This window comes from Megalopta genalis, chromosome 3 (assembly GCF_051020955.1).
Source record: "Megalopta genalis isolate 19385.01 chromosome 3, iyMegGena1_principal, whole genome shotgun sequence".
In the NCBI taxonomy this organism is placed as follows: domain Eukaryota; kingdom Metazoa; phylum Arthropoda; class Insecta; order Hymenoptera; family Halictidae; genus Megalopta; species Megalopta genalis.
In genome coordinates this window covers 23,696,497-23,709,883 of record NC_135015.1, presented here as the reverse complement: position 1 = coordinate 23,709,883, position 13,387 = coordinate 23,696,497, and the positions used below count along the sequence as shown (strand labels likewise).

The window sequence follows — 13,387 nt, the reverse complement described above, 5'->3', positions numbered from 1 at the left end:
TGTGCGTCAAGTAGATCTTGTCGCGCGTGTATCGACAGTCGTGCGAGCAACACAGTTCGACGGCGTACGTCCCGTCGGCAAACGAGGAGAGTCTGACAAGCGTCGTGTTCTGCGAAATGTGTTTGCTGTAAAGAAAATAAAATAGAAGAAACCGGAGATCATCGTCGGTGACAACCAATTTTGACGATAAAGAGGGGAATGGAGAACGCCATGCAGCCACCACTTCCACCGCCACCGCCACCACCCCCACCCTCGGAAATCCTTGAGAATACCAGCACGGAGCAGACGGTCACCCATGTCTTGACATTTGGTATGTTGCATTATGTTTCTTACACGTTTCGACTTGCGATGGCCATAGGAGATAGCCAAGTTTATCTTCGATTCCGATAACGCAGCTTGTCGCCCGAATGATATCGATAACGTGCCTATTTTCATTTGAAATCATGAACGTAGTTGTTGCATCGATAGCAGTTCCATGCACGCACGCGAAAGTTCGATCTACCGAATCGTAAATATATACGAAATCGTTGCTTGTCATTCCATCGGCGAGATAAAAATGGTCAGCCGAAGGAATTTGACCTTCCACGATTTTTTAGAGAAACCCGTCGACCAATCACAACCTGTATATACAGCTATTTTGAAAGTATGATGTTCCTTTTCGGTAGAACAAATCTGCTGCCTGATTTTAAGATCGTAGTTTCTTCTATCGTGAATTTTAATCAATGTTTTCCCGTCCGTCTATAAATTAATCATGGATAAGACTGTATTCTGATGAAATCTTATATTTTCCGTGAAAAGTATCTTTTTATCAGTCCTTTTGAATTTCTTAATCGATTGAAGATTACTCAGGGTGGTACAATGTGTATCAAGTGTATCAAGTTATTTTTAAATCATTTCTATATATTGTGACCGACCTAACATTGACCTGAAGCGCCTCGTGGATTTGTTTCGACCTCTTGTTCTATTTCTAATGGCTCCTCAAATAAAAAGATTGTAACACAATGCGTCAACACCTTGCGAGCACATCACGTGTGCATCATTTGCTCAAAATATTTGGGTTGAAGCGTAATGACAGCGAGTCTGTTACATTGTTAACACCAAATAAGGAACCTGCGCGCAAACCATCTAAAGAACAAAACCAATATGCACATGCGAATGTCTAAATTTAGTGGCTCGCAAGCAGAGGCTGGCCATTAAAGCGAACAACCATGCTGCCATGGTTGTGAATTGTTTATCACCTTTTGTCCATGGTCTCATTTTTAAAATAACCCGACCGACCTTTGTAATTAGACTTGGATAATCTACTTTATGCATCGGTAACATTTTCTCATTCATGAGCTTTTTCTTTTAGTATTTCAAATCAAAGCATAGTTTCATCGATTACTCAACATTCATCTGTTGAATATACAAGCTATACAGGCTAATTGACCATCTAAATTGCAAAATAAAATGAAAATCTTCATCTTCATAAACATCAAAAATCATTTGAAGCCAAGGGATTCAAGACATCACGGATAATGTAAGCACTGTTCTGTAGGATGATTCTAAAAGAAGTGTACCACGATCGTTGCGTAATAGTTATGAAATATTCAGTACCAGTTTAAGGAAATGGAATTCGTGGTAGCCTTAATAACTGGATTTTCAGCTCGACGTTCAAATTATATAGTCGTAAGCGGTCGATTTTAATTGCGTTGTCCGTCCAATTTATGAGATTTCCTATAACAACAAATGGAACAACGATCAACGAATAATCAAAGAATAATTGCATTTCAAACAGGCGGTATACCGTAGTATCGATAATTCTTTAATCATTTGTACATAAAGATTTTATGATACAAACGGCCAGAATCGTTTACACCGAGTGTACATAGTGCGTCAAATAAGTAATGAACTATGACTTTATCGATCGAATCGACGTTCTGTTTATCGACGATCGATACTGATTTTCCGATGTGCGATTCGAGCGCGTTTACTGACCAACGTCTCCCAACACCTCTCAAGTATACATAAGAAGACATTGTTCTATTCGCTCTTCCGTCGATGAGTATCTATAGCAATCACTGGCGTGTTGTAATAGGCGAATGATACGGGCTCTTTTAGGCGTACGTACATATATATCGTGAATCATAAACGTTGCTCGTGCTCCTCGAAGGCACATGCTTCCACTTCGAACTTCTCTTCGATGTGGCCCAACTGCGACACTTTCCTTATCCCCGGGACACGAACCAACATTATCTCTGGCCTCTTAAGTAACAACACATGGTAGGGGAACAGGTTTCACGATCCACGGATTCGCCCCACGCGTGCCGCAACGCGACCAATTCTTGTCCGTCGCACTGCGTCCGAAAATTCTTAGTGTCGCGTACATTGGTTACCACCGATCAACGTCACATCGCGTACATTAGTTCGACTAAACGTATTTCAATCAATCGTCTGTAATTCAATAAATTTATTGAACTCCTCGTGACTGACGTTTATTCGGGGAACCCTGGCAAGCATTCCGACACAATACATACGATATCGGTATCGTGTTGACTGCTATGTCACCCTTATTTCAGCGACAGAATTATTAAAGCGATACACGCTTATATGTTCTGTGCAACAAATTGTTTCTGGGACATCTTAATGTTTTAATTTCCATCGCATTGAATACGTCGCTTTGTATCTACTTGTACAGCGTAAATCAATTAGCTGTTCTTGACCGGTATAGGTCTAAAACGTTAGCTTCGTCTTTTGGATGATCAGAAATGTTTAGGAAAATTTCACCAAGAAGGGCGTTATATTTGTCGAAAACAATATGCTTGGATATTTTTCCCTTAAATTGTATATTCGATGAAAATATTGTGTTTAAACAAAATCTATAAAGAAAATCAAATATATACAATATAATCACAGTAACTTACACGCTTCTCAGATTGCAACAGCTAGCTGGTTAACAGGTTATTAATAGACAGTGTAGAGCATCGATCGATTAAAATTTTATATTCGATCCGATGATCGATGAAAACGAATAAATGCATTAATCGTGAGAAGGTCAACATGTTGATTCGATCGACCGATGAAAAAATTAATCGTCGATCGAAAGAGACGGTTAATAATGCTCGATGCTTTAATTATAAAAGTGGAAGGATAATTTCACGTAATTCCATGACAAATTCTCGTTGAGTGTGTCTGCTTCTGTACCTTGTTTTCAAACAAATCAACGGTATCGGTAGCCCACGATATATCTTCTTTAAATCCGAAACGTTTGAAACTGTACGAGATATGTTCGCGAAAGTAATCGCGAACGTCTTTAAAATCGCAGGCCCCGGCGTTCCGTTAATTCGATTCCGTGGTCTCGCCGAGAAATAGGATTAGCCGGTATTACGCAACGGGCCGGGCTCTTGGTCCGGTGGGTCCGTCACTGGGCGGGTCTCGGTGTTTTCCAAATCAGCTGTTAGTTGCCGGTGAAGGGTGACTCGCGTCGGCTTCGTAGTGGGGGGCGTTCGTCAGTCGACTTCGAGACTCGGGCCGGTGCGCATCGTGTCTAGTTATCGCGTACCTCGTACCATCGTGTCGTCGTCGTCGTCGTTGTGTCGTGTGTACAATCGTCCAGACACATCGTGCAGGCGCCGTGCATGTACACGAACGTTCTCGTGCGCGCACACGTCTCGCGGTCGTTTCGTTACGTGCACACGTCGAAATCTCGTTCCGTGTTTGTGGCGACGTAACGTGCTTCGTCAAGTGAAAGTGGAACGGGCCATCGCACGAAGAGACATTTCCATGGATCAGATCGAATCGGTAATTTTCCATACACGCATCGTTCGGTCACCGATACAGCCGATCGGCGGTCCTATCGTATATCGGGGACAGTAGTGTTGTTTCAAGTGCACCGATTTGCGTCGCACGAGGAGAGAGACCCATTAGCGATCGGCTCTCGCGAAACCATATGCTCGTGGCGGCTCGCACGGCACGGCACACCGTAGTGGAAACTTCCGTGTACGTCGTCGAAGGGGAATACCGCAGTGTCCTGTTGCGTATTTAAAAATAAATACCAACGCGAAGCCCTTGCTCTCTGTCTCTCTTTCGCTCGCTCGGTTCCCCCCTACTTCACGACGTTTCGGGCGTTTCGATCGGACAGAAAGGGACAGACAGCGAGCGGTGATCTCGATATCCCTCTTTCTCCGTCGTCCACGGAACACGTGGCATCGTGGTGCGACGAGGGAATTTCTCGTGTTTGCCTTCTTTTCCCCCCTCCGTCGGATCCGCTCTCTTCTCTACGCTACTCCGTTCTCGCTACCGTTCTGCTCTTCTACTCACGCTTCTTCCCGAAACGAGGCGAGACAGCGTCGGATATTCGCGAAGGTGGCCAAGGCCGAGGCTGTGCTCTCCGTACAAGGTACGCTACTTAAGTGTGTCAGTAGGATAACGACGGCAATCCGTTTCGTTCGGGCCGGCACTTTTGCCTGACTCGGCAGAGGAATTGGAACACGACTGCATAACCAGAGAAAGGGATTGCGACACCCCGGACTTTTTTTACATCGCGAGCGCGTGAAAAAAAAAGACGCGAAATATCGACGACGGAGGGGGAGGGGGGGGGCGAGCGAGAATCCGTTGCTTACGAAGTTGCTGGGGCTCTCCGCGTCAATGATTGCGTCACGACGGCGAATGATCGACGTAAGACACGAGAAAATCGAACGAAAATATGTTGCGTGCGCTTGATTCCGTTCGATCTCGAAACGAACACTCGGACGAATTGTATACACATAAGTAAGTACGTACGCGTGTACGTACGTATCGTATATATTTCTATGTATATCGATCAGAGTCTCTCTCTCTCTCTCTGTTGTTTGGTTGGCAGTAGACGGGCGTGTGTAACACGGTTACGGTTAAGCCGATACACATGTAATCCCATTAATCGGTGTTGTTCGCTCGGCGAGGTATGCCCACTCTCGATTGTTTGGAGTTTCGACCTATCGAGGAGACGGGAAAATCGCGTTCAGGCAGGGTGAAGCCCGATGAATGGGAATCGGAACGGTTTTTCATAGTATTAGCCGCGGTGCTGCATCAAGGTCACCTTCGTTATTTCGCGTTGCAACCGGATCGCACGCGTTGACCTTTAGCCCCCGTTGTCTCTCTCTCTTGGCTATGTTTTTTCGGCGTCGGATTCGAAGAGCCGATGCGGCACGCGTTTTTAAACAAACCGACCGAGGAGATATTTCCATGGATGTTGACCGAGGATTTAGTCACCGCTTTCAGCAGCATCGCGCAGAGGTTCTCACTACGCCGTCGGCTAGCCTATCGCGAATCCGAGTCAGTCCCCGCGTTTTACGCGGAAAATGCTGGCAAATTTATCGCCAATATTGACGCAAGCCTATCGCGACGGGAAGGTCGGAAGTGCAGATTAATCTTCTCGTAATAGTCAGGAAGTATAGTATGCAGCGGTGTGAATAACTCTACAGTTACTTTTTACGGTTTTACGAAGTCACTTTTTACGGTTTTCACGATATCAGAACGAAAATTTCACAAAATATCGTATCAGCCTTTTTCTGAAAATTTCTTGAAATAAATGATAGAAAGTAGATGATATTGGAAATAATAGAAAATCGAAATATACAAATATGTATGATGGTTTCATCGAGTTATCGCTTAGATGTCCGTGACAATTTAAAAGTTACTTCTCTCTCGAGCCTGTAATTATGCGCACCGCTGTACAATGCGCAAGGATGCGCGTTGTTATTAAAAACCAGAGGGTGGAACTATAAGTATCCGCGTTGTACAATGCTGTCGCCGCATCGTACAGGAATTCTAACGCGCGTGGCTGAACTTTATAGTTGAAAAATTATTTGCGACCGGTGCAGAGTCGTCGAGCTTGCACGACTATCGTCCAAATTTAGCGTAGTTATACAATTGCATCGCAGCCATATGGTCCGTCGGTGTAGAATAGATAGGTGACTATAATCCGCGACCATATGGTGGGTCTAGAGTTGTGCTTATAAAAAAATGAAGTTGACCTTTCGTCGAACAGTCGGATGAACCGTGCGGTCAATAATATGACTTTGCTGTCACAACATTGTAGGATGATCAGGATTTAATGATTGCATCTATAAATAGTGCACCGAGCTTTTCATTAGATCGTAGGTCGCAGTCGCGGTGTCTTACAATCGTAACCGTAAATACGACTCCCCCGTTTGAACTTTGCATAATAGTCTCTTTGTATCTGATTACATATGTGGCGGTCGCATAGTCGCGCTAATAAGACAATACCGAGCAATTGATGTCTTCTGTGCCATCATGACGTTATATTATATGTCCAGTAAGATACTATACATTGATTCACAGTCGTAATTAATGATCGTTCTAATCTCTAGTCCGCGGATCTATCTTCGTTGCATTCGACTGTGATCCATTTCTGCCATAAACGCGTAAAATCCGCAAACGACCGAAAGCTAATCGGAAAGTATATCGTGCAGCTTTTCCTCGCGAACGCGAGCAAGACCGTAGTTACATCGCAGTAGGTGACTACAGCAGGAACGCGTTATTTCCTAAGCGTATAGTCATCGGCGTTTCGTAGTAGACCGATCCGCGGTAACAACAGAGATTATCGGCAGGCACTGTATCGAGTCCGTCCATTAGATCGAAAATTACAGCAGAGACCGGGGCTATAATGACATTCTTTTTCGCCGGCTAACTTTCCGTATTAATTACATTATTAGAGAGGACATGTAACTCGCGGCGCACGGAAACCGTTCGTAAAGCCGCCACGCGAACGGTTTTACCTGCGTCCGACCGAGCCGCTAATCGCTCCCGTGAACTGAGAACCTGCACATGTGTGTATGCGCATCGAGATAATCGTAACCGTATTACCCGGATACTAATCGTTCGGGCCCGACGCATCCGGTTATCCGGTTTTCAAGACCCACGTTCTCCGGCGCACGGTGCATTAGATTATTAAAGGAGAACCGTGGTGAAACGCCTTCGTCTTATCGAGGCGGTTTCTTATCTGCGAGCGAACGACGGACACCGAACTATAACGATACGTGGAAAACATTATCGGTTTTACGAGAACCCCGTGATCGAACCGAAAGGCAACTTTGCTTAGGCCCCGGACAAGATGATGGAATTTGAACCCTTCGTCGAAGAACGCGTGTCCTCCTCTCCATCCCCCCTCTCTCTTTCTCTCGCTCTCTCCGCCGGTTCGTAACACACGAAATCACCGTTTCTTACCCTTTCTTTCTCCCGGCGAAACAACTGTTATGAATCATGGTTTGTACTCGTTCGCCGACTGTAAAACCTTTCCGACGGATAGCACTGTTTGACCATTCGGAGCACCGATGGTGAGTCGACCAAACCGAGCGTGTTCCTGTTGGTAAACAAACTTTCGGACGCGTAGCTTTTAAATATAGACTTTTTCCGGCGAAAGCTTAAGCGGCTCCTCGCGATGTGACCAAACGAAGCAAACAAGCTTTCTTTGTGCGTAGCGCTTTCCTTGCGCGTAGTTCCGAGTACATAGAGTCACTCGGGGAAAATATGATATATAGGACGTGTTGTTTAAAACGGAATAATATTTTTGTTGGACGATAAGAGGATTACCGGTCGATGTCGTTGTTGCATCAGATTGCGCGGAACGATCGGAAGATCAACGGTGGCGCGCTTATTTATTTTGCGTAGAAAGAATTAGAGCTCGGTCGCGGGTTCTCGTCCTGGAAGAAGTCAACAAGGCGCTAGAGAATTTCCGCGTATCGAAAAACGCTGGTCATCGTGTTTGCTCTACGACTCTTCCATATTAAATTACACCGCCGGTGTGTAACGTAAAACGTGTCCCGCCGGATCATAATTGTCCCGAAGCGTAAATTGCTCCTGGAACGCGAAAATTGCCGCGGCGATTTACGCGCGGTCTCCGAAACTAAGTCCGAAGACGGACGCGCGTGGCCGATGAAAGTATTCTGCCGTGGAATTCCGATTTGATTCGGCGGACATTGTCAGCGAACGGTACCTTTCCCCACGTCTGCATTACTCATCTATTTGGAACGGCGATTTCTGGCGTTACCAACCGGCGAAAACTGGTGACCGGACGGCGGTTACGACGTTTAGGGAACTGTTTATTCGTCGGACACACAGCGCGCACACAGTTGGTCTCTGATAGACTGTAATTTGTGGTCGAAATTCGATTCGTCAACTTTCATGCTTGCACAAGACTCTTCTCTCTTCGTATTTCGTACGATTTCAATTTGGCCGCGTCTGCTACGAAGAATCGTAGGTTTTTAGCAAGGCTTGCGAAAGAATCCTTGCAAATTTCAGTTTCACGCAGCACTTTCTTTACGCGACAGCTTAGACTGTTGCTGTTAACACTAAACCTACCAAGCAGTAATACTAACTTGTATGTACTGCTTCACAAAAGTGAGAAGAACGAATTTATTTAGAATTTGCACAGTTTTTATTATAAAACTTGCTCCAATAGTATAACTCAAATTCAAGCGTTTTCCACGAAAGAGTCTCGGAACTTCGCAGAATTGCAAAATAAGAAAGCGGTCACTTTGACCGCGGCAGGTTTAGTGTTAACGCTATGCCGTCCGCACAGATCTTAGATATGATTCTTTCGTTCGACGCCGGCAAAATAGCTTGGAGATTTTAGATTTTTAAAAAAATGTCGAACGTGGCGGTAATATAAATTCCTAAAATTAAGATATGCCATCCAAGAGTTTTCCTACTTAATTCTTAGTTAAATAAGCACAATGCTCTATAATTAATTTTCTGCCTTTTAACAGCCAAGAAATATCGTTCAAATGTTATTTCAGTTCTTTAAGCGCGGTTTCGAATTATTCGTGGATTCTTCGAAGCAGACGTTGCACGTTATTTTCTATATTTTCGACCGGTATCGAGTTTCAAAGCAAACCACGATTTTTCAGACATTTCCGACGACCTGGCAAGCAAACGACATTTCCAGCAGAACTCGCTCGGTATTCATTTCTCCGCGTGCCAGAATATTAAAGCTCGCAACGAGAATTGTTTTTCTAGATGATGCTCGACGCTTCAGTTGTTAATACGTACGTGTTCGACGTGTTAATATTTTGGCTGGTGTCGAGACGAATTTAGCGACTCGCGCTATACGATAATATTAAACCTTGAAATAACGTTGAAATCATTTTCAGCGACAGAAATCGAATTCCCAGATCACCACTGTGTGCAACGGTGTCTATGGAGTTACGTTGTTTTCCGAAATAATAACGCGCGACGCGTGTTTTTTTCCTCCGGTCGCGTTCCGAGCAACTTTATCGCTGATAGAGCGCATTGTTTACGATCCTGTCGCTGCGTGGAAGAGCGTGGATCTCCGATGTTTGCTCGCGGCATCGTAAGCCTCGGGGCCAGCCGAAACGAAAACTACGTTTTCGAAGAGTCATGCCGCGTCGAGAGCGTTTCCCCCGAGATTGTTGCACCATCGTGTCTGCGTCGCGTTGTTTGACAATTTACGCGGGATAGAAACGGGAGAGCGCAGTCGAATCACAGAATGTTAACATTTGTCCGACGCGAATCGCGAACGCTCGGCAATTCGGATTCTACAGAATGCTTCGCTATTTTAGGGCTAGAACTGTCTAGGATCGTGGAAACAACTTGTTCGCAATTTCCTGTAAAATGCCGGAAATGCATTTGATCTTGTTGAAAAGAAAAAAGAAACTCTTAAAAAAACGCGCACGGCGAATACGATTGATCGTACAAAAGGAAATAGAAATTTGCGACTTAAATATTAATCCTGTTGATCGAACCTTGAAAATTCAGCCTTTAAAATAGACTTCCTCGTAGCTAGGTTTAAAGTCTTGCGAAGCGTTCTGTACATTAAAGGTCAAAGTTCGATCGTGGAACGTGTTTGGACGATAAAGAATTCAGATATCGACGGTTCGGATGTTCGAAGTTCGCGTAAGTAACCACGCTTGTCGACAATAGTTAAGAAACATGGATGACAGTTTGTATCGCGTCGACGAAGATATTAATTCTATTTTGCTATCATTTTTCATTCTATTTTTTATTTTCTTTATTTGTCGTATACAATAAATTAAAATAATACGTTACATGCTGTACTATGATACGTACTTTTGATTTAGTCGGACGTGTATTAAATTACGAAATTTTACTAAAAATCAAGGTTTTTCCTAAGGTTTGTCGATAATATTGCTCGTCGAACCAGCAAAGAATCTTGTCGTCCGACTCGTCCAATCTCGTCGAAAGCAAAACGTTAACATTCCTTCATTCTGGTTGCAACAATCGTGCCAGAAAGTCGTCCGGAGAACGGACAATCGCGTGGAAAAAAGCGAGCGTGAAATTCCGTATACAATACAGAGTCAAAACGATCGATCTCTTCGATCCGGAAACGCAGTCGTGCGAGTCCAATTTCTCCGATCGGGAGCGGGTCGCATCGGTCGATTAAAAGGCTAGGGGAAAGATATTCGGCACGGCCGAGAATCCGCGGTCGAGGAAAGGTTTCTGATACTTAGCAGAATTGTTATTTGTGTCGAAGGATCGACAAGAAGGTGTCGGCAAAGGAAACAAATCATTGGCCGGTGCCGGTGAAGCGGTGACCGAGCCGGGTCGAGCCGATGTTTACGACGATGCGTCATCAGTCGTTCGGTTGAGCCAGGTTCACCATAGTCGCCCCGGAAGTGATGCAGTAAGGGTGGTTGCGGAGCAGAGGCAACAAGGAGACGCCCAGAGTTTCTCCGAGATGGAGTGTTGCGAGGTAGCGAGCACCGTGAAGAATCCGGAGCACGAGAGCGGCTACTTCGAAGATGGCAGCGACGTCGAGAACATCGTCGAGGAGGCGGTTGTCGCCGAGGAAACGAAGCGTGGTTCTACGTGTTATGGCCTGGCCAAGGCCATCGACGGCCTAGACGTCAGGGATTCCGCTGGTGAGCCAGTTTCCGAACACTTCGAGGACAGACTCAATAGAGGTATGGTTGCGATGATTTCCTACAGAAATTCGCCGTTAATCGACGCGTATCGTCGAACAACGTTTCCCATTAAATTTCAGTTTTATTCGATTCTTGTAATAATAATATTTTGTTCGTTGAACCCTTTGCACTCGAAGCCAAATTGACGAAAAATTATTTAATTGAAATTGAATTTTGTGACTGATGCAACGGTTATCCTTTCAACAGTTCTTCAAATGTGAGTAAATTTGACGAATAAAATTATTTTGAAACGTGACATAACAATTTTTAATGGCGCCTCGGAGTCGTCATTCGAGTGGAAAGGGTTAATACTTCGTATCGGTTCTAGGAATAAAATTTGATTCGAAAGATATTTCCATTCGGTCTTTCGAGTATAATTTTATTTGTTCGATACTTCGAATCGATTTTTCGAATAAACTGTTCGTCGAGAAACATTTCGAATCGATGCACGCAGTTGTCTCATACGAACATGGAGTAAGCTAACGTGTTGTTCCAAGTAATATTTTCAATAATGTTGTTGGAGTTACTTTCGAATTTGTCCGAGCCTGTTGTAACGGCACTTTCCAATTTTCTAGTTAATTGTCCATATTTTATGAAGATTTACTGCCTGTGAAAATTCGGAAATTCTAATGTACCGTTTGGATTAAGAAACAGTTATTTAAATGCGCTAGAATGTTTCTCCGATACAAAATTTTATGGCCCTCCGCAGGCAAAGGAAGCGCATGAAAGGGAATACCTCGTTACATTCCGGGGGTGCAATTAGGAAAGGGACGAGTATCGTTAAGAGTGGGATATAATTTTGGTTTTATTTTCTGAACAATACTTCCGAGTGAAGCAGTTACTACCTGCTTCACAAGGGACATTTAGTTCTGTTTCTTAAACAGGAGGGGATGGCCATTTAGTCCTGTTTCTTAAACAGGAGGGGACGGTCATTTGGCAGTAAAACCCGAGACGGCGCGAAAGGTCGGAGTTTATTACTCATTAGTCAAACTCGACGAAATGCGGTGAATGCGCTTTGCAAATTCGAAGAGTATTTCCGCATGTGCGTATACCAGGGCCGGGAAGAATTTTAAGTAACTCGAGAGATAGTCCTGCGACCGACCCCTTCGCCGGGGGGGCAATTCCAGCTGCATTCGGAAAGGGACGAGTACGGTAATGTCTTCCTAACTGACGCTCAGATTCTGCACAAGAATGGACAATTCGGGAAGAGGAGAAATACGATTATTGGAGCCTTGCAGCTCGTTTTAATATGGTTATTAATAGTTGTTTGCAGCTCGTTTTAATAGTTGTTGACAATTCGTGACTATCAAAATGAACCGTAATATCTCCTCTTCCTAAATTGTCCATTTTTGTGGACAATCTGAGCGTCAATTAGAGAGACATTACTGTATCATAAAGTTTGGAATAAAATTTTGATTTTCCGAACAATGCTTCCGAATGAAAAGAAGCGGACAATTAATATCTGCTTGACAAAGGACATTTAGTCCTGTTTCTTGAACAGGAGGGGAGTAAAATTGTTTTACATTTGGTAGTAGAATTCCATTTACCATTTCAAAAGTCCACTTTTTGCCAAGCATTGGCGTACGCGCACCGTCGTGGTAATATCTTGAGGGGGATATGAGTCACGCCGTGAACGCGTGTCGAAGCTCGCTCAGGTAGACAAACTCGAGCAATAAAGCAGCAGCCGTTCTGGCGCACTTTAGATACTCCCGTGGATTATTACTCGCCCATTGATTCCCTGATAAATAGACTGCTTCCTTCGGATGTTTGCCCGTGTTTACGTTCCCGTTAATTGACTCGTAAAACCACCGAGCAGAATGCGTACTCTCCGCCCTTAGGACACTTTAATCGCCTCGCGAGAGAATTTTGCAAGCGACGCTAACACCTCCCGGTGCTAAAGCTCTTTCAGGGAGACTATTTTCTGCTTTATATCGGCCTTAATGTATAAGTATTTTATTGAATTATGCAGGCTGACCCGTCTAAACGTTTCCGCATAAAAATCTCCTTCAACAGCGATGTTACAAATTACAGTCCAGATCTTCGAAGAAGTCGCGGATACATTTTCATGTTTTTCTTGCGTATTATTGTCTATTAATTTCTTATCTTTTTGCTCGTAATTTTCATCCGATCGCGCCGTCATTTGCAATTTTAATTCAGTTCCATCGTAATTCGCAATTTTAATTCAGTTCCATCGTAATTCGCAATTTTAATTCAACCGCATCGTGATTCGTAATCAATTGAATTCGATTATTAGAAATATTACTTTGTAATTGTAATTCTGCGCAACTCTGCTCCGAGATACATTCGATTTTTCCGCGTCTTCGACAAAAACGCAACGAGAACATGGCGCGACAGTGCGTTCAAGGTTCGCAAATATTTTCGTAGAGCAAAAATCCGTGGAAATGTCGCGGTGTCGATCATGAGAAACCGAGCCCGGGGTTGCGGGATGTTTCGAGTGCCATAAG

General features: G+C 44.1%; 1 protein-coding gene across 5 annotated transcripts in view; it reads left to right on the top strand.

Annotated features, from left to right (window-relative positions):
- The first annotated feature begins 118 nt into the window (after positions 1–118).
- The window catches only part of LOC117222170 (ribosomal protein S6 kinase alpha-5), a 52,018-nt gene continuing 38,749 nt past the window's right edge, over positions 119–13,387 (top strand). The window contains exons 1-2 of one of the 5 annotated variants that reach the window (XM_076520402.1): positions 119–310; positions 10,493–10,922. In XM_076520402.1, coding sequence (XP_076376517.1) covers positions 10,697–10,922 — 226 coding nt within the window. In that variant the 5' untranslated portion in view covers positions 119–310; positions 10,493–10,696. Of the gene's footprint in view, positions 311–3,114; positions 3,781–4,244; positions 4,379–10,492; positions 10,923–13,387 lie in introns of those variants that run through there. The other 4 variants (XM_033473722.2, XM_033473725.2, XM_033473723.2 and 1 more) reach the window with 4 other exon arrangements.